Source organism: Gobius niger (genome assembly GCF_951799975.1).
Source record: "Gobius niger genome assembly, chromosome: 16".
Taxonomy (NCBI): Eukaryota; Metazoa; Chordata; class Actinopteri; order Gobiiformes; family Gobiidae; genus Gobius; species Gobius niger.
This window is the reverse complement of record NC_136867.1, coordinates 28,518,099-28,543,945: the sequence shown is the minus strand read 5'-3', so window position 1 is coordinate 28,543,945 and position 25,847 is coordinate 28,518,099. Positions and strand designations below refer to the sequence as shown.

Below are 25,847 nucleotides of genomic sequence, written 5' to 3'. Positions count from 1 at the left end.
AGTTTTCTCATGCACTCTCGCCGCTGCTTGGCTCTGTCCTCTCAGAGTCTTGTAACTTAGGTCAACTTCCTGAATCCTTTACTGAGGCATGTATCACGCTAATTGCGAAGAAAGGTAAAGACCCAACCAGCTGTGCTTCATACAGGCCCATATCCCTCCTGAACACAGATGCAAAAATCCTGGCTAAAGTACTAGCTCTCAGGCTGGAAAATCTCCTTCCCTCCATTATATCAAAAGACCAAACTGGTTTTATTAAAAATAGGCAGTCATTTTACAATATTAGACGCCTTTTTGACATCCTATATACTGCTCAGGAGGATAGGCCAGAATGCATCGTTTCTATCGATGCAGAGAAGGCATTTGACCGTGTCGAATGGCCGTACCTATTTGCCGTACTGAACAAATTTGGCTTTGGCCCTTCATTTACCTTATGGATCAAATTACTATACTCTCACCCTAAAGCCATGATCCGTACCAATGGCCAGCGATCAAAACCTTTCCGTTTATATCGCGGCACCCGCCAAGGATGCCCCTTGAGTCCTATGCTTTTCGACCTAGCTATAGAACCTCTTGCTATAGCTCTTCGCACCTGTGACGGCATGTCTGGTATTTGGAGAGGAGGGGTAGAACATAGGGTCTCCCTCTACGCGGACGATCTTTTGCTTTATATTTCAAACCCGGGGGAATCACTCCCTACTGCTTTAACACTGCTAAGTCAGTTTGGTACCCTTTCAGGTTATAAACTAAACGTCAGCAAGAGTGAGTTATTTCCTATAAATGAAAAAGCAAGGGCTCTAGATTTTTCAAACTTGAACTTTAAGGTTGAGCACAATAAGTTTACATATCTTGGGGTTACAGTTACCAAAAGGTACAAAGATTTGTTTGGAGAAAACTTTGCTGTTCTCTTGGATCAGACCAGGCAACTGACATCACAATGGTCACCCTTATCATTATCTTTAGTTGGCCGTGTGAATTCTGTTAAAATGGTTATTCTGCCAAAATTCCTGTATCTTTTTCAAACACTGCCAATTTTTCTTCCCTGCTCTTTTTTTCAACAGCTTGACTCAATAATATCTTCCTACTTATGGCAAGGCAAGCGACCACGTTTAAGTAAAACTTATCTCCAGAAGTCCAAATCTACCGGTGGTCTTGCTTTGCCAAACTTTCGGTTTTATTATTGGGCAGCCCATCTGAGATGTCTAGTTCATTGGTCCTTCTATTACGAACAGCCTGAGCGTCCTGACTGGGTTGCATTGGAGTGTTCTTCAGGCAGCTCTTCTCTTCTGGCTACTGTGGGCTCTGCCCTACCTTTACCCTCCATTAGTCAATTTAATAACCCTTTGGTTAAACATACTCTGAAAATCTGGGGTCAATTTAGGAAACAGTTTGGCCTTGGCGGCTTTTTGCTTTGGAGTCCTATTTTAAATCAACTCTTTAAACCTTCTACAATGGACATTGGCTATCAGAGATGGCATCAGAAGGGTATCACTCGTTTTAAACATTTGCTCAAAGATGGCATCATTGCATCTTTTTCAGAATTGAGAGAGAAATGTAATCTTTTACAATCTGACTTTTTCCGTTATCTTCAGATTAGACATTTCCTTAGGCCATATCTGTCTAATTCTGCAATTACTCCACAAACAGCTACACTTGACAAAATTCTGTCATTAAAGCCAACCAAAGGACTAATTTCTAGGTTATATAATACAATGCTTGAACTTAAAAGCCCCTTGATAGACAAATTTAAAAAAGCTTGGGAGGAGGATTTGGGCGTCAGTATGACCGAAGATGCTTGGGCTGGTGCACTCAAACTAGTCCACGATTCCTCTTTCTGTGCTCGCCACAGGTTAATTCAATTTAAAATTGTACACAGGGCACATATTTCCAAATCCAGACTGTCTGCAATGTACCCTGAGATCAGCCCACTGTGCACCAGATGTAAACGGACGGAGGCCTCCCTCAGCCACATGTTCTGGTCATGTTCGCACTTAAGCAACTTTTGGGGGACCATTTTCAGCACATTATCTCAACTACTGAGCTTTAGGCTCGAACCAAATCCCGTATTAGCCCTTTTTGGGGTTTTTGAAAATCAAACATATCTCAGCGCCAACAAAAGACAGTCACTAGTCTTTGCTTTGCTTTTGGCACGCCGTGCCATTTTACTTAAATGGAAGGAGGCCTCCCCTCCGTCACACGCACAGTGGCTGCAAGATGTCATGTCCTGCTTAAAATTGGAAAAGATAAGATGTTCGCTAAAACAAACGCCTGGTGCCTTTGAGGATACTTGGGGCCCACTCTTACTTGCATTCCCAGCTCTGTGATATTGTATTTGTACTTTACAGTGCCTTCATTTGTTGGAATAGGTCTTGGTGTGACGTCATTGTTTTGGCAGTAATGGTGGGGGTTTTATTTATTTTTATTTTATTTTTTTTGTTTTGGCCGGGGATTTTGTTTTTAATATACCATTTTTGTACCAAACACATGTACATATGTTTCATCTTTTTTAATATGTTAAAATTCAATAAAAATATTCTTGATTAAAAAAAAAAAAAAAGAAATCTAGGAGTAATCATGGACTCAGACCTGAACTTAAACAGCCACATCAAAGCAATAACATCAGCAGCTTTTTACCATCTGAAAAACATGGCTAAGATCAGAGGAATAGTGTCAAAACCAGACTTAGAGAGACTTATCCATGCATTTGTCTCCAGCAGGTTAGATACTGTAACGGCTGCTCACTGGCCTCTCTAAACAAGCTATCAGAGCTACAGAACATCCAGAACGCTGCTGCTCGAGTCCTGACAAGAACCAGGAAATACGACCATATTAGTCCAGTGCTCCGGTCTCTGCACTGGCTTCCTGTCACTCAGAGAATAGAATTTAAAACAGCTCTGCTTGTCTACAAGTCTTTTCATGGTTTAGCACCAAAGTACATCTCTGACATGTTACAGCCGTATGAACCATCTCGGGCCCTGAGAACTTCAGGGAGGGGTCTCCTGGTGGTTCCCAGAGTCAATAATAAACACGGTGAGGCTGCGTTTCAGTTTCATGCAGCTAAAATCTGGAACAGTCTTCATGAGGATGTGAGACAGGCCTCAACTCTGACAATGTTGAAATCCAGGCTGAAAACAGTTCTTTTTACCGATGCATTTGACTGAAAGTATTTTTTCTGCACTCTTGCCTTTTACTGTAATTGATTAATTTTATGTTGATGTTTTTTATTGATTCTATTTGTTTTCTTGTATTTATGCAACTGTGAAGCACTTTGAATTGCCTTGTGTATGAATTGTGCTCTACAAATAAACTTGCCTTGCTTTGCCATAGCCAGTCATTTTCCTCTGTTTTCGTCTTCTTATAGGTTGAAATGGAGTTGGTGCAGCCGAGAATCCTACTGTGGTAACTATGGTAACGGTCAAAAAGCTCCATTTCTGACTTGGGGAGACACTACAGGCAAAACCAAATTTTTTCAGTTTTCAGGTTTGGGGCGAAATTGGTCTCTGAACATATAAGCTTTCACCTGGAAACAAAAAAACATACCTAATCTTCACAAAAACATGTTTAAATTTTGCGCTGATTCAATGTTTCCCCATAGATTTATATCGGCCTTTCTCTCAAAACGCATTTTTCTCTCTGTGGCGTTTTCTCTCTCTCTCACGTTTCGGCTCTAGGCCTTCTTCAGGCAAAATCAGATTTTGCCTGAAGAAGGCCTAGAGCCGAAACGTTGCAATAAACTTCACTTTTTGCAAGTTTCCCAGTGTGCGGGAGTTACTTCTCTTCACAAAGGAAAGAGAAAGAAAAGGTCGAGGAGCACAGGAAAAACATGAATGATTTGGTGAAGTGTATCTGTAGAAAAGAGCGCAATCTGAAACAAATTAATAAGAAAATAAAGGCAAATGAGGAACAAATGAAAAAAGAGACAGATGGGAAGAAAAAAGAAGCACTGCTGAAAGATCAAGAGAAAGAGCTCCGTGAGCTCATACAGAAAATGTTAGAGGAAGAGGAAGACTCCACATGTCATAAAATAATAAAATCACTTATGTTTCCTTTCATTTACCAAGTCTATGAAGATTGGTTGGTTGAAAATGAGGATAAGGTGCAGGTGGCCAGTACGATTCCTGATCCCACTTCTGCAGGAGCCTCCAGCACAGAGTGAGAGCAGCTGAGATGATCATTGGAGCCCCTCTCCCCTCCATTAAGGAAATGTACTCCAGTCAAATGAAAAACATCCGCCAGGCTATGAGGAAGCTGAACTCCCTCCTGTGTTTCCACCCTTCAATCCCCACTCAAGGACTTGAGTGTTCATTTTGACAAGATATTTTAATTTAGTCTTAGTTTTCTGACAAAAATGTGATTTAATTAGTCGAAATTTGTCAAATAAATCGCTTCCATTTTAGTCTACTTAGTTGACTAATATTACATGTAAATTTAGTCAACTTTGCATTTATAACATTCATTATAATCATATTTTATCCAGCTCTTTTGCTTCATGGAGCTTCTCCCACATGAACAAAGCTCAGAGCTGTTCACTTGGCAGAGAATTTACATGATCTGAGGCTCTTTCAGACTGTCCTCAGATGTTTGGATGATTTTAGTTTATGTTTTTATTTAGTCTTATTTTAGTTGATGAAAATATTTTATTTATTTCATTTTAGTCACAGTTTTAGTCTCATAACAAACTTTTAGTCTGGTTTTAGTCAAATTTAAGTTGTCAAAAATATTACTTTGACTAAAATTATGACTAAATATTTTAGTTTGACGAAACTAACACTGCTTCAGAGCAACTTAAATTGCGATTCATCCATAAATTGACAATGAATATCCTTATTATTTTATTTAAATGTCAGATTGCTTTTGCCACACTAGAGGGCGCTGTATGCTGGTATTGTTATATAATGTGTGTATTAGTATAGCCCTTCTCTTTCAATAATCATTATCTCATTTGGAATGAAGACATGAGGAGATTGTTTTTATGCCTTTTTCCAAACTTCAATGTCTGTGTTATTTTTCTAGTTTTCCTTTTGTTAGAAACATAAACATGTTTAGAGCTAAAGCATTTGTTAGCTAGCTCATATTGTTCATAAAGTGGACACTCAGGGTTAGTGGGGAAACATTTTCTATGTTTTTATGTCTAGTGAAACCCCCAACTGAATAAAGGCATTTGCATAAAACTATCTTTTCATTTTTAATTCTAAAATTTAAATGTTTGAATATTTTATATTTGGTTATTATACGGCTCTTCACAACGTAAGTAGAAGCTCCGTTGATTTTAATGGGATTTCCCAACGTTCTACCGGTCATTATTTTCTGATAAAGGACCTCTGAAAAAAATAATGACGCTGCCAATGGCAACGGAGTTCGTGCTTTCATATCACTCCGCGCGTACGTAGCAGCGACACTATCTGTCCCCGTCACTGAGAGAGAAGTCGGGGAATCGCTCGTGAAGTTAGCGTGAGTCTGACTTTCAATTTACCCAGAGATTCACCACCATTCCTTCAACTGCGCCTTCAGCTAAGTAGCTAGGCTAGCTGCTAGCCTTGCTGCTTCTAGCCTAGCAAAACGTTGCAGAGCAACGCGCAAACTTTTGGGAACTATTTGTCATGGATGTCGTTAAATAAACCTTTCGGCCTTCATAAAAGCGTACAAAGTTTATGTTGTGTTCTCAGTTGGCAAATGGCCGTATAATAAGCGGGATAATGTATAGAACGCTGGTCATTATCGGGAAAATAAGCACCTTCAGGGCGAAACAAGACCCTCCACTTCGCGTCGTGGTCCGGTTCGCCCTGTCGGTGCTTATTTTCCCGATAATGACCAGCGTTCTATACATTATCCCTTACTTAAAGTGTAAATGTGTGATTTCATGAATAATGTAAAGTTGAATCTGGTAAACTCTAAATGTCTCATGTATGATTATATTTTTAAATCTTTAATGTATAAATCTGACTTTCTACAATCTGCTTTGTGATGTGTACTCGAAATTAATCCTAATCACGTGTGAACACAAAAGCCCAGCCTTGTGGCTATAATCATGTTAACATGTTAACGTCTGTTTTTGTTGTTTCAATTTCATTCATGTATAATTCACATTAAAAAAATATGTCAATCAATTTGCAAAATAAGTCACAATATATGTTACTACACAATAAATTCTGATAATAAAGCTTTCTTCAAAACAACATGGAAACAAATTGCCATAATATAACTGAGTAACAGTGACTGACATAACAATAAAGTTTACTCTAATCATGAATAAATCCTTTGTGTCGTCTCTTCTGCCATCCTCCACACCTTACTCTTTGTCATGTACCAATTTTTATAAAAGCACCTGTTTACAATATAGGAATTTCCAACAGAATTTTAGAATTTTTCAAAATACTGTATTAACACAATAGCACTTGTATTTCTCAACAGTATTTGTTGGGGGGTTATCTTTCGTCAGATGTAGATGAACCGTGTCTTCAAAATGAATTCAGCTTTAGACCTTAGAGTGAACAAAGTCCCAAGAGGAGGTGAATAGTGTGAGTTTGTGTCGCAAAATTGTCCATAACCTCAGTTCCTTCCAGAGTGACCGTCATCGACTGAAGCTCTGACTTGTCCTTGTGTCTTGGCTGCACTGCAGTGCACAGAAGTCTGGAACCATCTCTGAATCACAGGTTTTATTAAAATGATAACGTATATTCAGGTACAGTACTACGGTGATGCTGCTATTGTTGAAATGCTTATGTTTTGTAAGCAAATTCGTTGTTGATAAATCCTACAGCAAGGACATGTTTGTGCTACTCCCTCAGCCATTGTTGACAAGACTGTCATAAAAATGATTTAAAAAAAAAAAGTCTTGGCTCACTTAGAAGAAGAGGATAAAATCATATCCATGTGACATGTGCTAAAAAAAGAATGATTAAAAAGCAAATAAAGAGGCAAGCAGCATAAGCAAGCAGAGATAGGTCTGCACTCATGAAAAGCAGGAAGTCATATTAGACAGAAGCATGTTCTCTCATGCAATGTTTTGTCAAAAACGCAATTGAGAAAGGTTAGCTAGCCATAAGCTACTGCTATCAAAACAAACAAACCTTTGACACATCAGAGCTAATGCTAATTGCTAACTAGCATTCCTATTCTACTCATGGATCCATTAGATTACATTGTCACACTGACACCTTCCCCAATGCCAAATAAACGTTTAGTTCATAGTTACAGAGGAAGAGTACACCTCTTTTTATGGTTACACACCGCAATTCCGACACCCCACCTCTGCGGCATTTTTTCCCCCCATTGTCGGAGTGGTGACAATTTTATCTTTTGTGCAACGTCCAGCCATTCCAACATACGTTAGTTGTTGTTTTGATTACATTTTAGATGCAATTTAAAAGACAATTTATTATAAAACCCCAAAACTTAAAACTTGATACCAATTCAATCTGGTCAGTGAAGATTGACTCAGACTAGCTGAAACATCAGTTTTGTTTTTTCTACATTCAAAACAAAACAAGTCATAAATGGCACAACTGATCCTGCACCTGTTCAAAAGCTGAAAACACTTTGCGGAATAATAGATTACTGTATCAGCGGCATAAATGGGAAATGTAACATTTGGGATATTTCTTCCAATGCCATTTATACAGTGTACAAAGTTGATCATTAACCGAGGATTAAATTTTTTTTTTATAGTCTATGGTGATAAACCTCTTATTCAAGCCTGGACTTTGCACAACAGTTCAGTGTTTTCTACTTCGACAAAAGGAGAATGAGTGAGAGAGAGATGGAGGAAGGTGAGTTTAGCTGTAATTATATTATATATTATTACATTTGTGTGAATTATGATATTATTCTAAAAGTTGAAAGTGTCACAGTTTGATTACAGTGAATTAAGTGCTGTGTGGTTTGTGGGTGTAGTGAGTGAGTTTAGGCCCCGACCAAATGACCATTTACTTTCTGCAATAATCCATGTGCTGAAGGACGGCCTTTCTCAGCATGAATCTCAGTATTTAACTGTTCAGATCAGGACACTGACAGCTTAAAGTAGCCTATTTTACATATCTGTGTACATAAACGCTACATAAACGCTCTTTGACCCCTCAGTGACTCGAGCGCTGATGGATAAAGCGCACACGTCTCGCCGTGTTGCTCAGGGAGTTGGGCCGTTTTGGAAAACTCTTACCATGATCAAACTTTAAGAGGAACCAGTGCAGTGTGACCAGGGCGACGGGTGGCACTTCTCAGAACTGAATCAGAACTTAGTAACGTTTCCTCATGTCAAACTGTGACATAACTCTTCTTTCTCATCGTCAGCTACGTTCATAAAACAGCAGCGCAAATACTGTACAATCCATGTCCTTAAGTCACATTGGCCTCAATGCCCTACGCGCTGTGCATTATGAGAGTTTACTGTAAGGACAGAGGCGAGAGAGGGCGAGAGAGAGAGAGAGAGAGAGAGAGAGAGAGCTAATACTTAGGTAGAAAAAAAAAAAAACCTGCACCACTGCTGCTGCATCTCATATACTTAAGACAAAGTACACAAGTATGCACCATATGTAAATCCAATCCCATTGTTCTATGTCAATTGTTGTCTACCATATTTTACCTCTTATTTTTTATCTTTATATCTATTTTTTTTTAATATTCATGCCCCTAAAGCCTTATAGTTTAAAGTGTATAGCTTATTTTTATCTAAACTCTGTGTTATATGTTTTTTCTGTTTAATGTTGCATGTCTCACCAAGAAAAATTCCTAGTTTGTGAACCTGTTTACAAGCATTGGCAATAAAAACTATTCTGATTCTGATTCATCATAAAACATTATCCAGTTATATATGGCCTTTGTATTCAATTACTCTATATGATTATGACTTTTATCTGACACATTAGAGACTCTTACTTTATATCTTTATGGAGTTAATATTTTACTGACAAAGGTTCAGGAGCAGGACCTCACCTCAACCAACCCTTTCTTACCAACCACGTCTTCACAGAACCACACCTCTAATTACCCAGATAGCAACAAAGCCATTCAACACTGTTGGTCTGAACACTCGAGCCCCCCCTCCCTCCCTTCAGGTCTTAACTTCAGCACAGATTCTTCTTCTCCGAGGGAGAAGCAACTACTGTCTGTTAATAAAGTATTTTATTATCACACCTTGTGTTGTGGTTTTGCAGCTACCTTTAGAGCAGTTGGGTTGTTTTTTCCCCCTTGACTCTAGATTTGATGTATGCTTTTCAAAACTTCACTGCCAGTGTCTTCTGCTGCGGTTTTATTTACAGTTCTTTTCACTTCTTCACATTTTAGTTAAGCATCATATTATTATGTATCCTTGGCATCCATTTTGGACCTTTTCGGTCAGTTTGTTTATTATTTAATTGAATTATAAACACGCATTCTCTTTTGGTACAATCCCTAGATGCACAGGTAACTTGTTAATGTTTATGTTAATACATTTGAACAGGTCTTCCTGTGTGGAGTTTGTTTTATGTCTTTGAGTTCAACCCATGAGAAATGAGAACAAAATCAAAATGTATTTACATTTTTGAGTATATGCATGTAGTAGATCAGAAGTTGACAAAACTTTCTTTTAAAACCTTTCTAATTATTTCTGAAGGTCACTGACTTGTTGCTTTATCTGTTCCAGAGAAAGTAAAAAGTCATCACAGAGAGCGAGTCAGCAGCTATGAAGTACTTCCACCCTACAGTAAGTTACTGTAGGAAAACTAATCATTTTATTTAGAATATTTTTTTGATTCCTCACTCCCCTGAAAGCATCAGTTTATTCATGAAATCAAAGAGTAGTAAATGATAGTAACAACTTTATATATACACAGATATATTTGAGGCTACATGTAGTTTTATTCTCTTTTCCTCTGCAGTGTCTGAGCTGAGGCTGGTTCTTCTGGGAAACAGCTGGTTTGGGACATGTTCAGTGGGAAACCTCCTCCTGGGTCAGACTGTGTTCAGACACTCGGACCGCTGTGAGAAGATCACCGGGCAGTACAGAGGGAAGAACATGGTGCTGGTGAAGACTCCAGACCTGCTCCACCTCTCTGAGGCTTCTGTGTCTGCTCTGATGAAGGACTGTGTGGAGCGCTCGGCTCCTGGACCTCATGTCTTCATCCTGGTCCTACAGCCTGAAGACTTCTCTGAGCAGCAGAAGACCAGACTCCAGTCAGTCCTGGAGAACGTCAGTGACCAGGCGTTTCAACACTCACTGCTGCTGTTCCTGCCGTCCAGAAGAAGAGCTGCAGATTCATTTGAACATTATAGACGAGAGTCGCCTCTAAAGGACTTCATTAAACAGTGCAGGTTCAGATATCTCAAACAGAAAGACATGGAACAACTCGAACTGATTACACGAGTGGGTCAGATCGTGAAGGAAAACAACGGAGAACATGTGTCTACAGACGGTCTTCATCTGACTCCACAGACTCCAGTCAACTCTCAGACACAGAGTGACAGTAAGTTTGGAGCAAGAAATGTCTCATTTAGTACTTTGTGGCTATGATAGTTCCTCTGAGCTGAAACTGTGAGGCGATCTTAAACTCTAAAGTTCATCATGTCCTTGTTAAATGCAAGAAAAACTAGTACGTTAACTGGAGACGACCAGAGGGAACACATGACATTTACAGCCATAGAAAATGTCATGCGAGGGACCAGCCATTTGGTCACAAAAAAATGAGGGACCAAATGAAACCCTCATTTAATCTTGTGTTAAACTTGCCAAACAGTTTCTTTTCTATCAGACCAGTGTACGTTTTTCATACCAGACAGTCTCGACACACTTTCTGCAGTCTTCCTCAGTGTTGGTCAAATGATGTGGTCCCTTCGACCACTTACTCTCAGGCAAACAAACTCTTATTCATCCAGGACAATTGTACATATTTTTAGAAGTAGGGGAAACCAGAGGGCCCGCAGAAAATCTACAAAGACACAGGGAGAACGTGAAAACTCCACAGAAAGGCCTCGTCTGGCCCGGGATTGAACCCAGAACCTTCAAGCTGTGAAGCATGAGCACCAACCAACAAGATATTGTGTCACTCCAGCAGTGAGACTCACAGGACAATCTCAGAATTTACAATATTTTTACAATAGAAAAACAAATAATGTGTTACTCCAACCAAGAGTGCACTACAAACAGTGGCATTCAGTTTTAGATGAACAAAAAGAGACATTTTGAAGGGACCAACAGTTGATAAAGACCTCAGTGATACAGGCAGATGATTCCAATCAAAGGGGCCCTGAAGGAGAAGGACCTCCGGGCAGCTCTTTATGCACAGTTGGAACAGTAAATATAGGATATTGAGAGTATCTAAGAGGGTAGAATGAAGTATAAGGGACAAGAAAACATTTCAAGTATGGTGGAAAATGAAAACAATACTTGAAAATAAATTGAAACCAGTGGTACTGCCATCGTTTCTCAGGTTGTAGCCAGTTAAGCTGGATGTATAAATTACAGTGATGAGTTCTATACGGGCAACTTGAAATGAATCTACAAAGGGTGTTGAACAAAACATTAAGAGGTTTAAGGTGTACATCAGAAGTATGAAAATAAACAATGTCTGCATAGTCAATAGTTGGTAAAATAAGGTGAGAAATTATTCTCCTTCTGACTTGAGGTGTAAAGCAGTTTGATGATCTATAAAGTTGCATTAAGCAGGAGTGTGTTTGCTTAATGATGTGGTCAATATATAATCTGAAGTTAAGCTCAGGATGAAGCCAGACTCCTTGATACTTCACCGTGGTATCCTTCGCCATCGTCAAAGTAAATGTTCAAATCAGCAGATTGTAGAGAGTGGCGAGTTCCAAAAAACACACACAGTGATTTTTTTTCATATTGAGTTTTAACAGATCAATTCTAAGCCAGTTCTGAATTGAACTGAAGTCTACCTGTGGCTGATTCTGGAGATGACTCATGTTACAGCCTGATAATAACATTTCCCAAACAGCAGATGTCAGATTCTGTGTAGCATCCCAGCAGAACAGATCAAGCGTACAAGTGGATCTTGTGTATAAATCTGTCTTTATTCTTCCATCGTAACAATCTCCACCGTAAGAGCTGGACAAACCATATACAATATTACACAACAACCATAAACATCCAAATGTATAATAAAATGAACAATGAATTACCTTTTTCCCCATTACAGCTAGGTGCTAAAAAATGGATCCCAAAGTGCCATGTTCCTTCCCGCCATGAGAGCACACAAACATTTAACCACTTCCTCATGTCCTTTCACAGGAAGTGACGCTATTCGACAGGAAGTACTTCAATATAAAATAGTGTCCATTACAGTCTGTTTTCCTAGAGTTGTTGCTGCAGCCATTTTCTCAAAATTCCCTGAAACAATTAGGGCCAAAAGATTATGAGCAGGCCCACCTTCATGTACCCATAAGCCCCAGGGCTTAAACAGATTGTAGGCCCCCACCCCCCTTCAGCGCAAACCCTAACCCTAACTCTAAATTATAACCCTAACCCTAAATCCCACAAAACCTTAACACTGCTACTCCTACATGTATCCCTGTGGGACAGGTAGGGCGGGCCTACTCCAGGTACACACATAGGAATGCAGCGCAATCATCGCATACAGTCAGTCATGCCGCAAAGTGATGAAAATCAACAAATCACCTCCTTTCCCCCCTTAATTCTGATTGGCCCTTAACTATGGTAGGCCCCTGGGCTCCAGCCCCTGCTAGCCCATTGGATAAGGTGGCTCAGCTTATGAGAAAGACAGGTTTCCACACACCCCTGGTCCCAATTCAGACCCATAATCCAAACATGTCACAAAATGCCTACAAAAAAAATAATTATAAAATGCTACAGAGTTTGCATTTATTAAACATATTGTTGTAATAATACCTAATTAATTGTACATCTGTGGTTAGCACTGTTGCTTTTGTCAATTTGTATTGAATAAATGCCTCCTCATGTTATTTTGTCATTCCAGGGTCTGGGCTAAAGATGATTCTCCTGGGAAACAGCTGGAGTCAGAGGAGTTCTGTGGGAAACCTCCTGTTGAAGAAGACAGTGATAAATACTGAGACTAAACCACGAAACTTTCAGATTTACGAAGGCGAGATGCAAAACCAGCCCCTCACTGTGGTCAACACTCCAGATCTGCAGGACACAGACATATCTGACTTTACAGACTGTATTAAACGTCTGAGTGGTCCTCTTGTGTTCCTGCTGGTTCTACAGCCTGAAGACTTTACTGAGAAACACAAATACACACTGTTGTCAGTCCTGCAGAGCTGCAGTGACAAGACCTTCGACCAATCACTGGTGCTGATCCCCATGAGACAAGCAAAAACAAGGAAATTACTTGTTTATAAATCCTATAAAGGTAAGAGGGATCATGATGACCAACATATAAGGGACATGATCATCAAATGTAACTACAGATATCTTTACATAAACAGCACTGATGATCCGAACCAGAAAGAATTCACACGTGAAGAGCTGTTCACAAGAATCGGTCAAATCTTGAAAGAGAACAAAGAGAACTTGAGCTGTGGAGCATCTCAGGAGGACGACACGGGTCTGAACCTCACTGCCCCTGAAGAGAACAGGCCATGTCTTAACCTGGTGCTGTGTGGAAGTGCAAGGGTAGAGAAGAGCTCAGTCGTAGAGTCCATTTTCAGACGGGGCAGTGTGTGTATGAGTCCAGAGCAGTGTGTGAGTCACCAGGGGAAGGTATGTGGGCGCTGGGTGTCTCTGCTGGAGCTGCCTCCTCTGTCTGGTTCTGGTGAACCTGAGGAGGAGTTGATGGTGCAGTGTCTCAGCTTCCTGTCCCGCTGTGGCCCTCAGGGCGTCCAGGCCTTCATCCTGGTTCTACCACTGGAACCTCTGACCGACGAAGACAAGTCTGAGCTGAGGAGCATCCAGGAGGTTTTCAGCTCTGCAGTTTGTCCCTTCACTATGATCCTGTTCACTGTAGACTCAGACTCTTATCATCCAGATGTGGTAGGCAGAGACCTGCAGGAGCTGTGTCAGCCATATGCAGGACATCTGATATTCAACACCAGGGGGCAGCACCAGGTCACTAAGCTGTTGGATTCATTAGAGACTTTAATTTCTAAAAATAAACCTCATAGCTACAACATAGAGACACTCGTCTACGGCCAGAGGAGAATGATCACAACTGTACGAGAAACTCAAGATCTACAGGTCAAAAGGACATTCAGCGGTGAGTGTTTTATTACCTTAGACTTTACCATATTAAACATGGCCTACTGACCCAAACAATAAGTGGTACATTTTGCATCAGGGCATTTTTATGAAGTCAAACTAAAGCTAACCCAAATGTATTTGGGTGTAATGAGTATAACTATTTGCTCTCAAAAAATCAAATCAAATAAAACTGACAAAATAAAAAATTGAGTTGGAACAAACCTCAGAATTCGTTATTTTTCCAAGATTATCCCACAAGAGGGGAAGAGGGGAAACCACACAAAAGTATAAAAATATTATTACAAAAATAGAGATTTGGGGATTAACAAAATAGAAGGCTATACAAAAATAGTTCAAATGTACAAAAATCTCCACATGGTCCTGGCTGGCGTCTTGGAGAGAGGAGCGAGGAAAAGGCATTAGTGGCGCAGCCCTTTTAAAGGAGCCAGGGACACTAATTATGGGGCCATCACACAGCATAATAATTGTATCAGTGCATTTGTATGAAGTTACATTAATTAACTAGAAATGCAATGGCTGCGCCATTGCGATTGACTGCGGAATTGCGGGAAGCGAATGCAGAAATTGCATAAACTGTTCAAATTGCATAAATTGCTTAATTTGCATAAACTGGTAAAATGCATAAAGTGGTAAAATGCATGAATGGGTTAATTTGCATAAATAATGTAAATTGCATAAACTCTTTAAAATTCATAAATCCTAAATGGCATAAACTCTTAAGTTGCATAAACGCTTTAAAATGCATAAACTTTTTAAATTCCATAAACTGGTCAAACTGTTGAAATGGCCTCAGTGCTTGATTGGCAGAAGCTGCACAAATGGCTGAAAGGCGGAGTTTCCCCATTGGCTGGATTCCCCCCATACACGCCAATGCAAAAATTTCAAACTCTCGTATAAAAAAACTGGAAAACTGCAGAAGGCCAATTTTTTCTCAAAATCCAGAAGTTGCATAAGCTGAACATGCACAAAGTGCAGAAATTGCATAAAATGCAGAAAAAAGTGCAGAAAAGCATGGATTTGCGGCAGCCCCATTATAAGTCAATTGGAAAAATCTCCAACATTTCGGCCGATTGCGGAAAAAACGTAAGTTGCAGAAGTCCCAAAGGTAATAGCACCCTTCTCCTCAACATGCGGAACGTTTTGATGCATAACTTGCATAAATTGCACAAAGCATGAAGGTGCTGAAAGCTCTAGAAAATCGGGAAAAAGATGGAAGAGGAATAATAATAAAGAACATGAAAACCAATAAAAAACGCAGTCAATCAATTACATTATTATTATTTTTTTTCCCTGATGAAAATCATAAACATGAACTTATATTCAAAACCATTAGATAAAATGATTATGATCTCATCATAAATTATGACAGATACAGCGACAAAGTTGCCTTCGGAGGTTAACGTCAGATAAAATACCAAGATGAGTTATTTACCAGTTTGATGTTTCACTATGTGACGTCCCCTGGGCCTGAACTCCTAAATTCCACTGCCAATGTAATGTAAGCTTATTGTGTGTCATTGAAGTAAATACATGACAATCAGGGCTGGGACAATACACCTCTGTCATGATCCGTATCATGATACTCTGGGGCCGATCCAATCCGTATTGCGACAGACACAAAGGGAATGACGGGTTAGGGACGAGGTTGGACATTCGGATGCAGCCATTGGTTCATGTTTTTGTCATTTATAACTTGTAATACATGATTTGTAACAAAAACGGAGGTGAGTGGAGGCCTGGCCACCGAGTCACAGCTAGTTATAATATACAATATGTTTACCACTCATGTGTCCAAAGTTTATGAACCAAATGGCATTTGACATTTATTGAAGTGAAGATTGAAAAGTGCAATAACACCAAATGTAACAGGTTCTGTGTATCTGCATGCAAGTATTAAAAGTATGATACTTGATAAAGTATCGATACTTTGTATTGCAAAACATGAGCAGATTCATGAGTTCACCTTTATCCTTAAAAGTATGTCCATTTTTTGCAGATCCTGAAGCCTCTGCTGACGGTCTGAGGATTACACTCATGGGAAGAACTGGCTGTGGAAAAAGCTCTTCAGGAAACACAATCCTGGGAAGAACACAGTTTACTGCTATCTTAAGTACAAAATCTGTCACCCAGAGCTGTGAAAAAGCTGAGGCTGAGGTCAGTGGGCGGAGCATCACTGTGGTGGACACTCCGGGTTTGTTTGACAACAGAATGTCCAATGATGACATTATTGATGAAATGACTAAATGCATCAGTCTTTTGGCTCCAGGGCCTCATGTGTTTCTGCTGGTGCTCCAGATCGGACGATTTACAAAAGAAATGAATGACACCATCGATCTCATTAAAAAATCATTTGGGAAAGAATCACAAAAATACACAATGATTCTTTTCACACATGGAGATAAGTTGGAGGGTAAGAGTTCTATTGAAGAATACATGAGACATTGTGACATTTCTCTGAAAAAGGTTCTCTCTGACTGTGGAAACCGCTTCCATGTCTTTAATAACAAACATAAAGGCAAAGACCAAAAACACGTCTCTCAGGTGAAAGAGCTGCTGAAAAAGATCGATGCCATGGTGGAAGAGAACGGCGGCAGCTGCTTCACCAACGACATGTTTCAACACGCTGAGGTGAACATCAAGAAAGAGATGGAGAGAATCATGAAGGAGAAGGAAGAGGAGATGAGGAGAGAGAGGGAGGAAATGGAGAGGAAATATCAACAGGAAATGGAAGACATTAAACAGCAGATGGAAAAACAGAAAGAACAAACTGAGAAAGACAGAAAACAGAGAAAACAGGAGCTCAGAGAAAAGGAGGAAAATATTAAGATGGAAGAGGAGCTGCGAAAGGAGAAGGAGAGAATTGTGAAGGAGAAGGAGGAAAAGATGAGGAGAGAGAGGAGGGAAATGGAGAGAAAATATCAACAGGAAATGGAAGAAATAAAACAGGAAATGGATAAACAAAAAGAACAAACAGAGAAAGAAATAAAAGAGAAGGAACAGGAACTTAGAGAAAAGGAGGAAAAGATAAAAATAGAAGAGGAGCTGCGAAAGAAAGAACAGGAAAAGAGGGAAGAAGAAGAGAGAAAGAGAAGAGAACAGGAAGAACATCAGCGTCAGGAATTGGAACAAAGACAAAAAGAGCTCGAGGAAAAAATCAAATCTGAATCAGAGTCAAAAGAAGCAACTGAACAAAAACTACAGGAGAGCAGGAGAAAAATGGAAGAGCAGAAAGAGAAGTGGGAAAAAGAAAGGGAAAAGTGGTGGCAACAACGAAAAGAGGAAAAGGAGGAAAAGGAAAAACAAAGTAAAGCACGAGAGGAACATCAGCGTCAGGAATGGAAACAAAAACGAAAAGAGCTCGAGGAAAAAATCAAATCTGAATCAGAGGCAAAAGAAGCAACTGAACAAAAACTAGAGGAGAGCAAGAGAAAGATGGATCAGGAGAAACAGAAGTGGGAAAATGAAAGAGAAGAGTGGCGACAAAAAAGAAAACAGGAAGATGAAGAGAAACAACAATACCTTCAAAACCTCCATGAAGATTATGACAGGCAAAGACTGAAGGAACAAGAGCAGCGACGAGAAGAAGACAGAATCAGGAAACAACAAGAGGAAGAAAACATTAAGAAGTTAAAGACACAGTATGAGAAAGAAATAGAAGAAAGTAAAAAGGCGTCTGAAAAAGAGGCCAGAACCAGAGCTGAAGAAGAATTTCAAAGGAAAGAGAAAGAAAAGATCGAGGAGCACAGGAAAAACATGAACGATTTGGTGAAGTGTATCTGTAGAAAAGAGCACAATGTGAAACGGATTAATGAGAAAATAAAGGAAAATGGAGAACAAATGGAAAAAGAGACGGATGAGGAGTAAAAAGAAGCACTGCTGAAAGTTCAAGAGAAAGAGCTCAGTGATCTCATACAGACAGTGTTAAAGGAAGAGGACGATTCCATAATTGCAAAAATACTAAGATGGTTTGGGTTTTATTGAGGCACACCTGGCCAGTAGATTCCTGATCCCACTTCCCACGCCCCTCCAGTGCAGTTGAGATGATCAGCGAAGCCCCTCTCCAGTCCATTAAGGGAATATACTCCATCTCTCTTCAATGTAATGCTTTCAGGAAGGAGACTGCAAAATCCACGGGACAGGTCCAGTCGACTGAAGAACAGTTTTATCCACTAGACTATCAGGAGGCTGAACTCCCTCCCTTCCCTGTCCTTCTACCCCAGCATCACACACTAGTGGGCGGTGTATGCTGGTCCTGATATATAACATGTGTTCTCCTTCTCCTCCAATAATCATTTTCTCATTTGGACAGAAGACATGAGGAGATTGTTTTTAATGCCTTTTCCCAAACTTTAACCTCTTAATAGTAACCAAGTGCATTTTGCCCAATCTAAAAACTTCTTACAGCCTCGGGGCCAGTGTAAAGCCTAATTTGAAAGCAAAGACCATCAAACCCAGATCTAAGATTTTGTTAGAACCATAAACATGTTTAGAGCTAGCATGCTAAAGCCATTAGTTAGCTTACGTTGTTCGTACAGTGGACACTCGGGTGTTAGTGTCACATAGGGGACAAATGGTGGGAACATTTTTCTTTTGTGTCCAATGTGTTATGTCTAATGAAGCCCAAACTGAATAAAACTGTATAAAACTATTTTTTATTTGTGAAATGAATTTTAAATTTATATGTATGAATAGCCTTGGTCAAGGTGTAAATGTGTGATCTCATGAATAATGTAAATAATGTTGAGTCGGGAAAACAAACTCTTGATGTCTCATGTATGATTATATTTTAAATTTTGAATGTATAATCTGATTTTCTATAATCTACTTCGTGAAATGTACTTGATTTGAATCCAATAACTTCACACAAAAAAGTCTGTTTTTGTTGTTTTAATGCAGATGTTCATTCATGTGCATTGTCCCTGTCACATTAAAAAATCATGTTAATCCCATTACAAAATAAAAAGTCACATTATGTTACTACAATGTAAATTCTGATAATAAAGCTTCCTTCAAAACAACATGGAAACAAATTGCCACAATATAACTGAGTAACAGTAACTGACATAACAATAAAGTGGACTCTGATCATTAATGAATCCTTTGTGTCGTATCTTTTGCCATCCTCCACACCAGGTACCAGTCTGTATAAAAGCACCTGTTTACAATATAGCAATTTCCAACATAATTTTAGTTATCAAAATACTGTATTAACACAATAGTACTTGTATTTCTCAACAGTATTTGTTGGGGGGTTATCTTTTGTCAGATGTAGTTGAACAGTGTCTTCAAAATTCAGCTTTAGACCTTAAAGTGAACAAAGTCCCAAGAGAAGGTGAATAGTGCGAGTTTGCGTCCTCTGTCCTGGCTGCACGGCACAGAAGTAAAAATCACAGGTTTTATTGTTCTGTTCGCTGTTGTGCCCTGTGAACCCAAATTTAGATTCAAATATTTTTTTTTGTTTAGGGACGCACCGATCTAGTACTGGTTTTGGATATCTGAGCTGATACTGGAAAAAATACAGTATATCTGAACCGATACCAGTTTTGGCTCTCAACGCTTTAAAAACACCAATCAAACCTCAGTGAATATGGACATGCTGCTGTTTATTCATTTTGAAGCTAAGAACCTGGAGAATCTAATCTTTAAGCTTTAACCTCCGCAAACATATTTTTGATCGCAGCGCAAAATGCTGCGGCTAGCAACAGAATGCTAAAGCTAGTGGCAACTAATTAATACTGGGACATAGGGCCGGGCAATTAATCGAATTTAATCTTATTGAGATTTTAATAAAGGTCGATCTCGATAATCACGTGGTGCGTTTTAATCGAGGAGAAAAAAATATGGGCGGTGCAGCTGCAGCGCCTGTCAGGGTAATCCCAGGGAAACGCTCGGCCCAAACAAACAGGAAGTATAGGATGATACATGCGGCACAAAGAGGACCTGATGATTTTACTGTAAAATCAGCTACAAAGTTGTGCTAACTCCTCTAAAGGTCAAAACGGAAACACATGAAGAGCCTCAGAGACCAGGACACACACGAGGATGAGGAGTTTAAACCTTCGAAGGGGAAAACTATCATCACTATTTGGACCATGTGGATTTGTTCTGAGGAGCAGCTGTGCATTAGCTGGACTCTAACAGTGAATTGTAAGTTCGATTGTCTTTTTACTAATAAATGCTCGGTTTACTCATTTCTTTATGTAAATATTAACTTGTTAGCGCTTCATTCTGTGACGTCGTGACCTTTTGAGGCTCCGCCCACAAACATGCGCTAGTTTTCTGCTTCTGACATTCTTCAAATGTTCCAATTTTTTGCGTCTGTTTGTGTGTTGCTTGTCCAGGTGAAGGGGTGTGGAGTTTGTTTTTGCTGGTGAGTTAGCTTAGCTGCAGCAGCCTCTGTTTACTTGCTCGTCCAGGAAAGACCTAATTTTTTGCTTCTTTCTTTTAAACAAAAAAATCTTATCGAAAATCGAGATTGATCAATATGGGGAAAATAATCGAGATTATCTTTTTAAAGTTGCCCTATGAAAGAAAATTGGCTACTGCTGCTGTGGCCAAGTGTTTGTATTTTAGTTTATGAAATGCTGTTTAAGATGAACTGATCTAATTTATTTGTAAGGCACAAGTTATACAGAGTTGTTTATACTACGATGCCATCGGACGGTTCCCTTAATAATATGTCTATGTTCCCGGCTATTGTTTACGCCGTCACTGTTTGATAAGAACAATATCTAACTGCTTAAGGTTAGGGCCAGGACTTAGTTTAAGTTCAGAAACAGGAAAAATAATTTAGGTTAAAGTTAGGAATAGGTTAGGCGTAGGTTTACATGTTGAACCTCTTAACCCCTTCCGTAAACAGGCAGATTTTCTCCAGTTCGGCTTTACCTAAATCTAAAGCCTAGTAATCCAAATCTGCCAGCAAAAATACTAGGGCTGTCAATGACCCAGATTTTCTTGGTCAACCTAAAACATGCTCTGACCAACGACAAAACAACAACTTTTCTGACCCAAACTCCTAGAATTCTATCCCAAACTGCACTCAGAAGACATACAACTTTGGGAGCTTGTGCTGTAACTACTATACTATACTATACAATATACTATACTATACTATACTGTACTGTACTGTACTATACTGTACTGTACTGTACTATACTGTACTGTACTATACTATACTATACTATACATAGAAGCAACGTAAACGGTGCATGTATGTGTAAAAAGTCATATTAATCTCACCTTTGCCTTTAATGTCAGACCAGCTCCTGCCTCACTGCATCTGCTGCTGTACACGTGCTGTCCATACATCCATATAATCCAAATAAAGAGGTAGATCCATCATCGTCCCTGTTCTCAAATGTCCTCTGGACATCGTCTCTGACGACCAGGACAACATCGACCCAGTAGTCGATTAAACGACCAAAGTTGGCAGCCCTAAAATACACTGTATATGTCTGCAAAGCACATGGCATGGAAAATTAGCTTGGTTTAGTTTTACACTGTGCAGACTATAGCACTGTGCAGACAAATATTCTCCAAACAAACCCAAAACCGTCTGATTGTACAATTATATTAACTAAATAAAATTCAGAACTTACTCTCACCCTTTGCACAGATAAAGAGTCAGTCTGCAGGTCGCTGAGCAGGAGGATTAGCAGGTTGGGAGCTCCGGATTCTCTCTCTAAAGTTACACTGGGTTAGGGTTCCCTCTAGTGGGCAATCAAAGAACTGACATGGTACAAAGGGAACATCACAGAACATAACAAGATAACAGGGCCTTTCTGTACAATCTTGAGCGACAAAGTGAAACAAATTTCAGCAGATTTTTACATTTTTCTCATGGTTTACAAAAATATCTACAAAGTCCCACAAATTACTGAGATATTAAAATTTGTCCAGGTCTGGCTCCAAAATACAAACATCAAAGCTGTTTTTGTGTCTCGTGGTTTATTATATAATCTGTGGGATCGTGAGCTGTGACTCTTGCTGTGAATCTGTAGCTGCGGAACAAATCTGAGCTGAAGGAACAAAAACTGAAAAACGACGGCTACGATGACTCGACATTACAGGCCGACGTTCTGGCCCTACTTACACCTCCCTCTCCTGGTGAGTGGGGGGGACATGAACTCAAACTATACAATTATAAAGTCAAAAGAAAAACATTACAAAGTCATTCTTCTAAAATAATGTGCATATTTCTCCCCATGCATTCGCTCCTGCAAACTCCCTACATTTAAGAATCTCCAAACATCATTATTATTATTATTTTTATCATTATTTTCCGGGCGGTTCAGAATCAGGTCGGGAAGTTCCAGGAGCACAATCGGAGCCGAGAGGAAGAAGAAAACGTCAAATTAAAGCGAGCGGAGGACGGAGCGGAGACAGGAGAACCCAGGGAATCTGCCGACGAGACACTTTTACAGCCAATACGCCCGAAATAATGTGAGTCACGGAGGAGGGAGCTCTGGGGGTAAATTTAGAACAGGAACGAAGAGGACAGTGGGTTAGTGGTTAGTGTGGCAGCAGGAAGTCACATTTACAGCCTGAGTGTAAGATTTTTAATGCTGCAGAGACAGAAATGTGATGAATGTAGAGAAATGTGAGAAATGATGGACGATTTGGACACTTAAAGGTGAGTATTATGCAAAATACCATGTCAAAAACAGCTGTGTCTTTGGAGCCACAAACGCATCTTTGAGTGATCTTTGAGTCTTAGTTTGATCTCTTTGCCAATGGGGTAAGAAAATTGGTCTTTCGTAGTTTTACTTTCTTATTTCAAGCGAGATTACCATAGTTCCTTAAGTCTGAAAAGTCATCAATGAGCAAAGTAAAAAGTCTAAATGAGTGAAAGCTGCTCAAAACAACACACATTTCCTCAATTCAAGTAATGCTGGCATTTGTGTGAATAGTGTGGCTATTTCAGAGCAGTGTTAATTTTGACAACATACTTTATTTTAGTTTTAGTCTTTTGACTAAAATGTAATTTAATTCTAGTTGAGTTTTAGTCAAATAAAACTTTTCAATTTTAGTCTAGTTTTAGTCGACTAAATGTAAGGCGAATTTAGTCGACTTTGCATTGATAATATTCATTATAATCATATTTAATCTTGTTCCTCTGCTTCATGGAGCTGCTCCACATGAACAAAGCTCAGAGCTGATCATTTGGCAGTGAATTTACATGATATGAGGCTTTTTCAGACGCTCAATAGAAGTTTGGCTGATTTTAGTCTCTCCTTTTCATTTTTATTTGTCTTATTTTAGTCGACTAATTTTAGTCATAGCTTTAGTCTCATGAGAAACTTTTAATTTAGTTTTAGTCGGAAAATATATCACTTTGACTAAAATTAAGACTAAATATTTTAGTCGACAAAATTAACACTGTTTCAGAGAGGCAGTGGCAGGAGTGACTGACTGTGAGGAAAATGAGTTGGTTGAGGCGAGGTCCTGCTCCTGAACCTGGTCCATAAAATATTAACTTCATATAAAGTTTTGTCAAAACTGGTTGCCATTTGTTAAGGTGATGGAGGCATTTTCGGTAATAACGCAACTTGCAATCTAAGTTACTTACTTTAAAGGGACTGTAGGGTGTTTAAAAATGTTAAAATTATGTATTTTCCTTCCCCACATGTTCCTCCATGTCCTAATGTGTAGAATGAGCTCAGACCTGTTCACCACAACTGCCTCTAAAATCCTGCACCGTCACTATAAAAAGTGTCACTTCGGCCGTCATGCACGAGCTTGATATACAGTGGGGAAAAAAAGTATTTGGCCAAAATCCAATACAATAGAAGGTGCAGTTACAAATATGGCCTGAGGTGGCAGTAGTGAGTATAAAATGGCGAACTTGCATCCAGCCCCTTTAATAATTTGATTTAAAAAAAGTAACTAAGCCACTTTATCCTCGCCTTCACCAAGTGCATTTCTAGGTCACAGCCTAAAGGCCAGTGTTACGCCTCATTTGAAAGGTAAGACATACAAAACTTTATATACGGATCATTTTCCTTGCATTGTTGCCACGTTATTTTTTTCCTTCACTTTCTTGTTGCATTTTCTTCACATTTTTCCCACTTTTTCATCATGTTTTTGTCACTCTTTCGTTGCATTTTAATCCTACTTTTTGTCTTAATTTTGTTGCTATTTTGACACTTTTTTCAATACGTTTGTTAAGAGGTGACGTCACAGCGAGAAACTACAAAAAACTCTTCAATACCACAATTAATATTTCTGAAACTCAACAGAGAGTTACTGAACAGACTTATTTATCAGGCACATCAGCCAAAAATGCTGAACCTACTGCTATAAAAGTAATATTTACCAAAATCTGTACATCCGGGTTAGTGAGATAAATGCTAACAGCGCAGCAGCTACGCTAACCCCAGAAGTAGTGACTTTAGTAAATATTACTTTTTTAGCAGTAGGTGCGGCATTTTTGGCTAATGAGTCATTGAGATATTGATGGTTGTTTTTAAGAGTTTTTTTAAATGTTTTTTTCTTGTATATTTTATGGTCTGCTAGTACCCGGAAGCAGAAGTCGTGATGTCACACTTAAACTCTTAACCCCCGCCTGAACCGAGAGGATCTTTTTCCTCACGTCATCAGATTTTTTTTCCAGCATTTTTTTTGGGTATTCAACTCATTTTTGTAACTTTTTTGTCATTTTTTCGTCCATTTTTTTGTCAATTTTTTATCACATTTTTTGTCAAATCTTTGTCAAATTTTTATCACATTTTTGTCTTTTTTTCTTGTCACTTTTTGTAATTTTTTTGTCACATTTTTATCCAATTTTTGTCATTTTTTTGTTACATTTTTGTCATTTTTTTGTCAAACTTTTATCACATTTTTGTCATATTTTTGTAATTTTTTTGTCATATTTTTGTAATTTTTTTCGTCAATTTCTCGTGACATTTTTGTGACAATTTTGCGACTTTTTCATACATTTTTCGTCACTTTTTTGTCACATTTCCATCATTGTTTTCGTCTCAGTTTTGTTGCTATTTTCACAGCTTTTTTCCAGAAACTGTTAGATTTGGGTAAAGCCAAACTAGAGAAAACGTGCTCGGTTCCTGTGGGGGTTAAGAGGTTAAAGGAGTAATCACAAATCAGTTAATCAGATTACTTTGTTCAAGGTAACTGTGGCAACACTGTTAATGTAATGTGTAAATGAGCCGCCATCTTAGATCCTACACGTCGAGAAAGAACTCAAAGGACCAGTGGGAGAAAAGAGAAACCTCGGAGAGAACCAGACGAAGGAGAGATCCACTCCCATGGGCGGGACCGGCTCTAGATGGACCCAGGGCTGATGGGAGTCCCTCTGGAGGCAGGGCTGAAGACTGAGGAGCCAACGTCCAGTCCTTGTTGGAGCTTCAGAGTCAGACCGCCTCTTTAAAAGCAAACTACACACAAGACTAACTTATGCATCAGAAAAAAGTCAAACAAAGCCATTATTACCAAAGAAATGCAGGTTTAATGTCGATCAGAACCCAAAAATCATGCAGAATCACAATCCCAGCTGTCTTAGGTCCAAGTTAAATAATGGAAATAACGTATTTGAACTAAACTCCCTCCTCCAGAAACATGATGTGTCGTCGTTGTAATTAAAGCAAAAACAGCAGAAAATCTTAAAAACAGTCCAGATAAAATGGTTCAAGTGGAAGTGCGATCCCTGAAACATGCAGCT

The 25,847-nt window shown here is 39.2% G+C and overlaps 2 protein-coding genes across 2 annotated transcripts in view; both read left to right on the top strand.

Annotated features, from left to right (window-relative positions):
• The window catches only part of LOC306975724 (GTPase IMAP family member 8-like), a 37,424-nt gene extending 19,186 nt beyond the window's left edge, over positions 1-18,238 (top strand). Inside the window, exon 2 of the mRNA XM_079573408.1 lies at positions 16,167-18,238. Within this exon, the coding sequence (XP_079429534.1) occupies positions 16,167-18,034 (1,868 nt within the window). The 3' untranslated portion in view covers positions 18,035-18,238. The remainder of the gene's footprint in view (positions 1-16,166) is intronic.
• LOC306976310 (GTPase IMAP family member 5-like) lies at positions 9,603-13,020 on the top strand (the record flags this gene model as incomplete). The annotated part of the gene is made up of 5 exons (XM_079574230.1): positions 9,603-9,679; positions 9,855-10,439; positions 12,221-12,243; positions 12,512-12,531; positions 12,927-13,020. Coding segments are annotated over exons 1-5 (723 nt in total). The 5' UTR covers positions 9,603-9,678.
• Positions 18,239-25,847: the final 7,609 nt, after the last annotated feature.